The 12,212-nt window shown below is 34.8% G+C and overlaps 1 protein-coding gene across 1 annotated transcript; it reads left to right on the top strand.

Moving 5' to 3' along the window:
* The first annotated feature begins 1,077 nt into the window (after positions 1 to 1,077).
* On the top strand, positions 1,078 to 12,157 carry LOC133516378 (uncharacterized). The gene is made up of 7 exons (XM_061849285.1): positions 1,078 to 5,384; positions 6,767 to 6,838; positions 7,320 to 7,533; positions 7,851 to 7,993; positions 8,643 to 8,787; positions 8,906 to 9,032; positions 11,759 to 12,157. The coding sequence occupies exons 1-7, from the start codon at positions 5,321 to 5,323 to the stop codon at positions 11,945 to 11,947; spliced, it is 954 nt and encodes a 317-aa protein (XP_061705269.1). The 5' UTR covers positions 1,078 to 5,320; the 3' UTR covers positions 11,948 to 12,157.
* The last annotated feature ends 55 nt before the right edge of the window (positions 12,158 to 12,212 follow it).

Here is a 12,212-nt window from a genome sequence, read left to right as displayed (position 1 = left end):
TCTTAGTATGTATGTGTGGGTCAAATCTTGGAAGCTAAATTGACCCACTTCCTATTTTCCGATTGGGTCGAAAATTTTCATAAATATGTAAGTCGGGTGCATGACAATACAATATTATGGTACGATCGAGCTGATATGATGTTGGAGGCGGGAGGTAGCCATATGAAAGAACTCTACCTAAGTGTGTTTAGGGTTTTTCAAACTGTCTCAAATGAGTATCAGTTGCCAATGACAGTTGATAATTCAATGTATATATATACCGTATTTTTTGACATTTAGATTTTATTCTAGAAAGGTTCTAGACTAGTATTTTTATACAATTTTGATGTTTGACGTTCCTTTTGTGAAATTCTTATTAAGTTTACCATATCTATAATAGTTCAATGTTTTTTTTAGAACAATAATAACTGCATCAATAAATTGCTCTGATATTTAGACTTAGATGATATTTGTAAAATTTGACGATTTAAAAGTGCTTGTTGCTAGGCCTATTTGAAAAAAAAAATGTGGTAAGAAAAGTACAATCAGCGATAAAAGTTTGTACCAAAAAATCTTTATTTGACAAAAATATTCAATTTGACGCCCGGTCTGGCCTATAGTGACCCTGCCTATGAAGCCGATGGTCCTGGGTTCGAATCCTAGTAAGGGCATTTATTTGTGTGATGAGCACAGATATTTGTTCCTGAGTCATGGATGTTTTACATATTTATTTAAGTATTTGAATATTTTATATATCGTTGTCTCCCTAGTACCCACAACACAAGCCTTCTTGGCTTACTGTGGGACTTAGTCAATTTGTGTAAGAATGTCCCTATAATATTTATTTATTAGACATGCCTTGGGGCTTGGGAAACCTGTTTTAAAAATAGTGTTTTAAGCGACAATCCGCAAGCGTCTTTTGTCAGAAGAATTTAAATAATATTCTCCATCTTGTATGAGCATGTACTAAATGTATTAGTTTATCTTTTGTATATGATACTCGTATAAGTAGTAAGTTGTATTTAATCATAATTTTGTAGGTTTATTTTATTTTGTTTATATATATTATAATACTTGAATTTCTCTTTATAATTTATAAATCTCTCCTGCACCAACAGCCATATCACTGTTTGACCCAGTGGTTGACTAGTAGAAAATGCCTTTTGGCATTAAGACATTTGTGCATTTTTCTTTGTTTGTGCGATAAAGTCAATAAAAAAAAATATACCTAGTATCTGCCACATCAAGCTAAACTCGAGAAGTGTTCACTCTACATTGCAATATAAATTAAGGGCCCTTAAAACGCTTTGATGCTGAAGCTTTACTCACGCATTTCACTAATTACATGAAAACCGCCAAACGGTGCATTTACCCTACTTGCAATGCTACCATCGATTTAGGTCAACCGCTAATGAGATTCCAGTCTTCTGATCTAGTCTTTATTACTTTGAAACTACTAAACGAATGTCATCCTTATCCACTTATAAATAAAGCTCATCGGTACTTGATCTCTGTCACTGAATGGCGAAAAGTTGTCAAAGAATTTCGAACTCTATTAAGTGTGGGAAAGGGTTTCTCGGTGTTTTATTGAGTGGTAAAGGGGTTGCATTGTTGGGTGAATGATCTGCGGTACAAAAGACATATTGTCTGGGAAATGCATGTGATGGTATGTTCATAAGACTGGTGATATTTTTCAGTTGCAATAATGAGATGATTTGCATCAAAGAGCGTGTCTTTAACCTCCATGCAAACAAAGGAGTATTATTTGTTCAACTAATACAATAGTTAAACATACGCAATGCTATAGTTTTACGGTATTTTGCGGGCGGAGGAGATTTAAACACCATTTTGGAGTCAACGGCCGATAGTCCAGCTCCAAAAAAGTTGAAAAGTTGTAAAGTCCAGCTATCGCTTTACAAGAGCTGATAAAATCACCGTACACTGTCTTGTACTGATTGTACAATTTTTGTCTTATTTAAAGCTTCTAATACCTTGATACTGGCGAAATATTACCTCTGGACTGAAGCCAATTAAAAGCAGGATGTTGATTTGGATAATTCATTGAAAACAGAGCTGTAAAAATACTGAGTCAGATCAGAACCTATTGCAACAATAGTAGCTTTTTAAGCTGGTTACATAGCATTGCCCATCCGGGAATCAGGTGGGGTGGGCCGAAATTCGACATTACTTTTATAATTAAAGTCTGTCATTATATTATCCTTAAATCTCCCTAAACCTCTGCCACCTTTATGTTTAGGCAGCATTCGGTAAATGACAAGTTAATATATTTTATTTTTATTTTTTTAAACCTTTCTGACTAAGCAGACACAAAGAGAATACTTGTTAAAAATATCAGTTGATAAAATGTTTTTTTCGTTCGTTTTTTATGTAATGAGCCATTATTTTGCACCGAAAAAGCTTGAGTATTACGAAGTTTTAAATTGTTTGAAGGTTTGTTAAATAACATTAAATTAATAAAGGTGTATATTTCAATTTAATAACCCCAATCCCAAGGGATATCCTGAAGATTCTAGATGATATAATTGATATTTATTTTAATACCGGATTTCATCACATTAGTATTTATGGCCTTATTACCAAACACTTTAATTAATAATGGATCTTTGAATTCTTTAAAACCCGTCATTAAAGAACACGTTTCTATACTAAATGAATAAGAAGGATAAATAATAAATTAAACTTAATGATATCGTTTTTCTGAAAATCTATTTTAATTTAATTAAGTAAAGAGAAAAAAATCGTGAAGTCACCTCTTTTTCTTTCAGTATCCTTATTACTACTGCACCTTTTATCGAAAATATATGAAACTTACAATCTTTCTCACTAAACACTATGAAATGATTTGGTTTTCTTGCTTTTTGCAAATTCATAAAACTATGCCCCAATTCCAAGAGAATTTTTTTGACTGTTGTTCTTATCGAATTTAAACTGTCGTGAGACATACAAAGTTTAAGATAATTTTACGGTTTCAATCCCGAGTTTTTGAGCCACTCACGAAACATGTTTTGAAGAAAACTTGTGAGTGAAACATTAAAATTAACTAAATTGTTTTTATGTTTAAGAATAAGCAAAGGGACAAATGTGTTTTCTTGCATATAACTAACACATATGTCACTCTCACTGTGAAATGCGCGTTTGCTTGAAATTATACATACGTACTGCACGCGCGCATAAACGATTGCAACAGCTGCTCGTGTGCAGTGAGTGTGCGAAGCGCGAGCAATGTACGTTTGACGCGTTCACGACGCATTCGCTAAACGTGGACACATTGTTACAATTCTACGAAACGATTCTTATGAGGGGGCGTAAACTCAGGAAATTTCTAATTAGAAAGGAAAGGAATTGCGGCGGAAGATTCCAGAAGGTTTCAACATTTTTGTCAAGTATAAACCTCTGTTTAAAATTTTGCTAGTCAAATCCTTCGGCAATATCATTAGCTATTTTGTATTAAAATTATACTACTATGGTATGCAGGGTAACGATATAAAATTGAAAATAAATGAAAATTAGACATGTTTTCGTATTTTTTTTACATAAGGTTTTAGAGTCTGTCGTCGCAAACATAATCTAGTTTCTAAGTGATTTCATGCCATTTGTCCTTGTTTAAAACGTGTAATTCAACATATAAATTGCAATTTTGCGTTAGCACCCTTTTAGTAGCATTTAACCGCATCTGTTAGCCCTTGGAAGTGGGTTTAATTTTATGTAAATAAGGCCGGAACTATTCACGTTCCAGTACCTATACCTACCAGGGAATTAGGTACCCCGGACTTTGTGAGCCGGCTTTGTAAAACTCCGGTTTCTACGTTAGCGGCCTGCAGCATTGGTTTGTTTGAGTGAACATACTATAGTCTTTCCTTTCTATTTAACTATTATTGGTAGGAACCTTGGAACAAAATTTCATTTCTTTCAATTATGACATATTATTGAACTTTTTCCGGAATCGGTATGTAAAGTCCGTCTAAGTAAATTTCGCACCGATATTGACAGAACAACATAAGAGTGTAATACTAATATATGTAGGTATACACCCTCAGGCCGAAAGTATGGAAACAACGTTGCTTAATATCTCGTCTTTCTAAAACCTAATCTAACCTAAAACATACATTAGACAAACCTCAAAGATTAAAAATACATGCTTATATCAAAACATCCTAAAATATTGTCAAAAAGATAGAAAGAGGAATTAGGAAAAGTTACATAATTATACCTTTTTAATTGCCTTACAAAATGTTGAATTGGCAACTATCATAGCCAAAATTTGAGTAATTTACTTTTAAAATGTTCCATTATTATTTTGCCGTTTTGTTTGTAAATTGGCAACAAGTAGTATGTACGATCCATCGCTTTAAAAATCACATTTTTCTATTGAAATAGAAGCTTGTTTCCATACTTTTGGCCGGGAGTATACCTTATATTTTTTGTAGAAGTTTGATATTTATTCAAGATGATATTTACACATTTTCGCAAATGCCTTGCGAAGTTAGCTCTATGCATGCACATTAAACTAGATATTAAACGTAAATAGCAATATTACGAGTGAATGGTTCACGTTGACGGTTAAATTAAAACTTCTTTGTCGACAAAATGGCGCCTGATGCTATTCCGTATGGAAGGTCTGTACCTAATAAGGAATACAATCTCCATGTACCAAAAAGCGTCCGTCAAAAAAACTTAAATAAAACGTAGTGATTATATGCTCTTTGACAGGGGGATCCAGGAGGATAGACAGCGCACTTCACTCCGTCAATAACACCTAGGATCTTAGCTACTCTAGCGCTACTATGAAGAGATTTGGAACTATTATTTATAGCTGACCCTGAGCTTACCAAATGTACTGTTACACATGCTAGTTACTAGCATGGAACTATGCTACTGTTGAGCAAATGCTACCTACTGACATGTTTGTTTCGAACGTGCTACTTTTGACCATGCCTTTTAGTGAAAAATAGAAAAAGCAAACAGTACATAAGCATGCTCATATTAACCATGCTCAAAAGTTATCTGCCGCTCCTTCTGAAAGTTCCATAAGACCATCCCGTTCGGGTTCGGTCATTTCACCCCACCCCTCATGTCAGATTCAGAGTTATACTACTTTAATGATTATTTAAATCCATTGATATCTCTTTTTCATTGATTGGTAGATTGGACTGGGATGGACCCAACACAGAGATCTTGTTCATCCTACTGTGTTAGAAACTCAAACGTCTTTCGTCAAAGTCTATGGCAGATTGTCTAACATGACCTACTGTCAAATTTGTCAACGATAGAATTTTGTAAATAAACTTTTGGTTTCGTTTGAAATTACGTTATAACAATTATGAACACTAGCAAATATATTGTAATGATTTTAATATTAATTTTCAGCTCTGTTAATAGTTACTGTGAGTGACTATTTATTTCATTATATCATTATAAGTAATCATAAAAGTGAACTGTCTGGGATTAGCGATATTGTAAATTAAATACGAATACATTAAATCGCCGCTTTGGATTTCCATTTTCTTCTGCTGCTGTCGCAACTAAACAATTAGTATGATATTTAAAGCCAGTAAAAACAGAAAGTCATTTTTCCTATTTGTACTAGCCTGTTGGTACTAGCAAATGACATCTATGCACTTGCGGCTATTCCGTACATAAACATACCCATCTTCGTGGAAATGAGAAATAATCATACTTTAAAACTACCCAAAATTACTATGAGTGAATAAATTAAAACCATAAATTTGCAGGGAAATTAGAGTTTAACGCAAACCGAACGACGGAACTTTCCTTTTTAAATTGTAGTGGTTTTTGTTTCGGCTAGTTCCTGCTTTAATGTAATTTTATTCCAAGGATCGTTGCAAATTTTATGATGTCTAATTTATCCGCAGTTTGTATTGATTTACCTAGGTAGTAGGTGTTATCCGACTCTCAAGAGACTGGGACTAGAGTTAGTCAAAGCTAACTGTTCCGACATGGTAATCAATTCACCAGTGTGAAATTGCCATCACGAATATCAAGTTCGTATGAAAATAATATGATGTTTATTGTACACTTCACACATGTCACTTCACAGAACAAGTCGTTGCAGAGTTTTGCTTAGACGGGCCTTATTGTTTTTCACATCTTATGTTTTAAATATTCATAGTTATATGAATAAGTCATTATCATATATTGTTCATCAAGACCCCTTAAATTTTAATATGCATATCCTTATCCAACACCCAATAAAAACAAAAGAATTAAAGCTGAAAAAATCATTCTCACTTTACGTGTACGGGTTGTACCTTGTTATTATTGGGAGCCTATAGTTGCCCAGCGACAAAGGCCTCCCACCACTTTTTCCAGCCTTCCCGATCTTGAGCAGTCCCTGGCCATTCCTTTAAAATGGAGTTTAACTCGTCTCGCCATCGCCGACGTCGTCTCCTAGATCCTCGTTTTGAACAGGGCTATATATGAACTATGGCGATATATAAACTAAGTCTCAACCTGAGAGACACACTAATGACTGAACACTGCGAATCCATTAGGTTCCTAGTTGACTACTGAACCCTAAAAGAGGCCATACGTCATACAAACGATAGTTAATAAGTAGAATCTGCTAAAGAAAAAGCCTAGCTTTAAGTTGTGTCAACAGACCACAGTTAAACATAACATAGAAAGTAACTGTGAGCAATGGAGTCTCCTCATTTTAGAATGAAATTTGTACAGGATGGTAGATAACTAACAGGTTAACATCATTAGATGGATAACTATGTCATAACTCAATTTATATTATTTTCAGACACTAGTGACTATGATGAAAATACGCCAAGGCAGTTTATCGAGAAACTCAATGAACTAGATGCGAATGAAGGTATTTTTCAGTTACATCCTGAATTGTCTTAGTATAAAGAATGATTCGTACATATACCTAATAATTATGTTAAGAATATTAAAGCATAGAAATTTACGGACATACTATATTACAAAGTGAAGACAAAATACTATTTTCCATCTCTATCGCTAGTTACAATAATCTAATGAAGCCGCGATACTATAAGTATAATGTAAATGTACTGTGACGGAATTATTTGGTTGGCAATTTTCCCCTTTTATGATTTATGAATTACGATTAATAAGTTAGTATATAGTTACTAATACCAATGTTCCGTAACGTTAAATATATTAACAATTGAATGCGAATGGTACTCTAACAAAAGTGAATGGCTAACGTGAAGAGATTAATTATGTTATTTTAGTTTGGGACTGCTGGACAATTTTACTTCTTGATATATTAAAAACAGCAATCAATCCTAAATAAGAAGTAAGATTAGTATTATTCTGATATGTTATAGATGAGCCCGAGCCCATCAACCCGTTTAATCGTTTCACAACGTCGCGGAAAAACGACGGGAAGAACGACACTGCCCCAAGAATACCCCTAGAGAGCAAAAATATTCTGTGCGATGATTTTGAAGAGTACGCTAGCAACTGTACTTTTCAAGCTAAAAAAAATTATAACTCGACGATAACCCTGCCTTTGCCTAATGAATTAAGGAATTGGTGCAAGTAAGTTTTTACCAATTATTATACTTACAAGTCAATTTAGTTGGATGCTTAACCTAGAAAAAATCCAGCCCCATCGACCAAAACGACATAATAAGAAAAAAAATCTCTACATTCAAAAATATTTAACGGTTTAAAATCGGTGGCATTTAAAACTAAGATAATATCGTCAAGACAGTGCGCAATTGTCCTGAAGGCTTCGGTGTCAAATTACCAGAATGCTTTGCCCTACCTATAAATATAGGTACACGTTTTGTTGTCAAAACAGTTAACATTAACAGTCAGTAGGATAATTATGTAAACTGCTTTTGCTTTTACAGAGCATTGAAGCAACTCGCATCCTGTGAATACGATTGGAACACTGATTGCCAAGACGTCACAGAAAAGAAATTCAACGATTTTATAATCCAGGGCCAACTGCACGTTATTGATAAGGTGTGCCACGACGACTGGTTTTCAGCGAGTAAGTCAAATTGGTTTTCATTTCTCTGGAATAGATAAGCAGGCCAATTTGAACGTATATTAATATTATAGTGACATCTAAATGATATCATTCAGTTATCGTGCATTTCTATCGTACTGGTACGTACATGTACATGTATTGCTGCGAGCTAATTCAGATACCTATAATTCTGATGTCAGTGTACGTTCGAATTAGCCTGAAAGCTGCGCTCCTGAGTTTATCAAAATGGACTCACCTCTTTATCTCGATCTCAGTCATATCATATGCATTTAATTAGGTGTATTTTGTCTGGCACTATGGCATCTACATAAACCACTCATATGTAGTGTACAACAAAAATAGTAGGGATCCGTTTAATGGCATATTTGGTCTCGTGTACTGATTATAAAGTCGTAGAAAAAAAATCACGTGAAAACAATTTTTTCTATGGGCCATCAAAGTCGGCCAAACCCAATCACAAAGTCCAAAAATTTTCACGTCATTTTTTTTTCTTTTACTTATTCCTATTTAACGCACAATACCAAAAGTGCCCTTAAACGGATCCCCGCTATTTTTGTTATACCTTGTAGGTGCCTAATTAAGTAACTTATAAAAAATGCTTTGATGCGACTGCCTTTCGAAATTTAATAAGATTATTTCTTTTTACCAGACTACGACATGCCCCTATATAAATGCATCATGGCGGTTTCAAAGGACTGGACAACATGTTTCTTAAACATGAAATTCCACACAGACCAGCATAAAAATGCTACAAATAACTGGGCACATTATGAAACTCACTTCTACTTGTGCTGGTATGTACTAACGATTTCTAAAAACCGATTGAACGCCTTGCCTACTTTTTGGATCGTCAGCGATTCTCAAACGAACTTTTGAAACGTTTATTCGTCATAAAAGGCAGGTTTGTTGCAGTGAAAAGACCCGTTTCCGTCGCTGCACTTTAGAGGTCCTGTTGAATTTTCCGGACAAATGCACTTCTCAACAGTCTATTTTGCTGCAGAAATTTTCAACTATTATATCGGAGGGTGAAGTTTTTCAGGTATAGTACCTACTAATAATAATTATAATTCGTGTCACAATGACGCGCATATTTGTCAAATCTAACCTTTAATAATATGACAATACAAGTCAAGGTCTCAAGGTACGCGTCTTCGTGAATGATACGATCTACAAGCACAGGTGTACGCTAGCAATATGAATAAACAACAATAGTTATTTATATTAATAAATGCGTGTATGAATAAACAACAATAGTTATTTATTCATACACGGGTAAGCTTTCAGATTTTTTCGGATCATCTATTTGGAAAAAGGGCTGTTTCTTCCCTGCTAGGAGAGAACAATGTAGCAGTTTTCTTCGCTGCTAGGAGTGATCAAAGTGGCTCTCTTCTATTCCAGCACACAAATCTTGTTTTTTTTTTCTTAAATAATATTTTTAAACTTGAAACGTAATAATGCCCTTACAGGCGATGTGAAAGCAGTATTTGTCATATGGTTGCAAAATTATTTCCATCTTTTTTTATACTACGTCGGTGGCAAACAAGAATAAGGCCCGCCTGATGATTAGATTAGTAATTAGACACTTGTCATGGATAAAACAAAGAGTGTCGGTATTTGACGGAAGTAATCTAATTGTAGGGTGTCCATGAATGTCGTAAATTAAAACTTTTTTTTTATGGTAAAAAATAAATTGACGTCAATCTCACAAATACTGATACGAAACAGTTGCTTATAACTTACTGAATACACAGGCTTGATCCTGCTCATGTCTCACGAATCACCCTATATAGGCCTATTATTGGTTATACTTAAAAAGTATCTAGTCAGTAAGAAATCGGATATGTGAACAAAGTTTGGATAGGCGTTTAATATTTTTTTGTCACGTTAAATACAATCACCTGCAATAATCCCGCAAAAATAACACTACGAATCCCGTAAAAATATCTGACACGATATTATTTGCAGAGCTATAATTATGAATTTGCAAGCTATTTTCGATACATTGCGGTATTTGCTCGATTGACTTAATTTATACTCTGTAGTTAGCAATCGAATATTGCATGCAAATTCTTGAACCTTCTAGATAAAGCTTAACCTTGTGCCTACATATTATGTCGTACCCAAAGGACAAATACCACCGTTATATATGCGATATATAGTACAAAATATAAAATACGAGAGAAGGTTAGGCAAGCGGCATTGGTCGGTGGCTTCAAAAATAATTGCAACATCCAGCCAAATCCGCCTAGTTTCTCGACCAGCACTGATATCTAAAAATATCACCCCAACGTTGAAAACCGGCCAAGTGCGAGTCAGACTCGCACAGGAAGGAGAGTCCTAGTACCATTATCTATAAAAACGGTCACCCATCCAAGTACTGACTCCGCCCGACGTTGCTTAACTTCGGTTATTGGATGAGAACCTCGAGATTGGAAAGAAATATTTATTTTATTCTGTTTTTAGTATTTATTGTTATAGCGGCAACAGAAATACATAATCTGTAGATATTTCAACTGGCTAACTATCACGGTTCATGAGATACAGGCTGGTGACAGACGGACGGACGGACGGACAGCGGAGTCTCAGTAATAGGGTCCCGTTTGACCCTTTGGGTACGGAACCCTAAAAAGGGACAAATCTTATTTAACTACTACTTTTATTCATGATATTCCGAAGCACTGCTGCGTGCACGCACTCGACTCTCAAGAGGCTTGTTAGCATACTCCTTTGAAATTCTAGTTTATTAGGGTGACTTCAATTCCTTCCGAGGAGTTTTATTTTTTTCTGAACCTTATACTAAAAGCTCAAAGTTCATTTTTGATTAAGTAACAGTTGTCTTTTAAAATAATGGCGCGAGGATCCAAAGATTTCGTAAATATTTCATATTTGGTTTCGGTAGTAAAGTTGTAAAACTTTGAACATCTTATCCAAATATTACCTTTTAATTTCATTGTCATTGAAGAAGGACTTTATTTTCGTTTCACCAGAGAGTAAATCTAGGTCTTCCTATTTACTAGTTTCTGGTTGTATGTAGGTGGTCGTGTCATACACGATGACGCGCAAATTTGTCAAATCTAACCTTTAATTAGGTACATGACATTAAGAGTCAAGGCACGCTTCGTCGTAAATGACACGATCTATACGCCGAAGTAAACAGTTTCTTATTTTATCTAGACACCATACAAAAATTACATTATTTTATCATATTTATATCATTTGAAGTTGAATATATATTTTTTATTTCCCACCTTTCATCATCATCAGGGTCGACCTCCGCGTTCGACGTATTCTACGGAAAATGACCTATTAGGGCCACTTACGCGTCCCAGGGTTAATCAACTAACACAGAGTTTACTGTTTATACAGTAGAGTTTAACCCTGTATAAACGGTTTTCTCCGAGTAGTTGGCTAACCCTATAACGCGCAATAGGGTTGTTTCCAATTTTTTTAAACGGTTGTAATACGTTCTATATTAACCAAACCTTGCCCTAAAATTAAACTTTTACCCTAAAAACGGCTTTAAATATGTTAAATTAACAAAATATATTTTGACCCATGCTTTCGCGCCCAGAACGCTGTTTGAAAAGATATTGTGTGTTAAAAGATATTTTAAATTCAATATTTACAAAAATATGCTCATTAGAGGTCCACTAAAGGTAGTTTAAAATGTTCTTATAATCCATAAGAATTTATTGGGATACTATTCTGCCCTAGGATTTGTAGATGGAAACAACCCTATTGTAGTGGCCGTAATTCTTTTTTCAGGACTGCAACTTTAACATGATGTATCCAAGCTGTCCAGGCGGAGATCCGCGACCACCAACGGCTCTGGTCTCCAAGCTTATGAAGGATGAACTTCGATCTATTCAAGAACTCAAGGACAGCGCATTTCGATCAGCGACAATCGGGTCGCTTCAATTGATAACTTTGTGTTATTATTACATATTTAAATAGTTCCTGGAATGAAGGTATTTAATTTCTGAATTCTATAACGGAACCCGTTGCTGATACGGAAAGCCGATGAAAAAACATGATAAATAAAATACTTAGGTCATTCCATCTTGTAACACTGAGAGTTATAAGAGTCACAAGTCAATTAGGTATGTAAAATGCTTGATGAAATGTCTTTAATCTACCTATACTTAGGGAATAATCAAACAAAAAACTAGTCAAGTGCGAGTCAGACTCGCGCTCCAAGGGATTACATTAGTCACTCTTT

The sequence above is a fragment of the Cydia pomonella genome, chromosome 3 (genome assembly GCF_033807575.1).
Source record: "Cydia pomonella isolate Wapato2018A chromosome 3, ilCydPomo1, whole genome shotgun sequence".
Classification (NCBI taxonomy): domain Eukaryota; kingdom Metazoa; phylum Arthropoda; class Insecta; order Lepidoptera; family Tortricidae; genus Cydia; species Cydia pomonella.
This window is presented reverse-complemented; position numbering and strand designations above follow the sequence as displayed.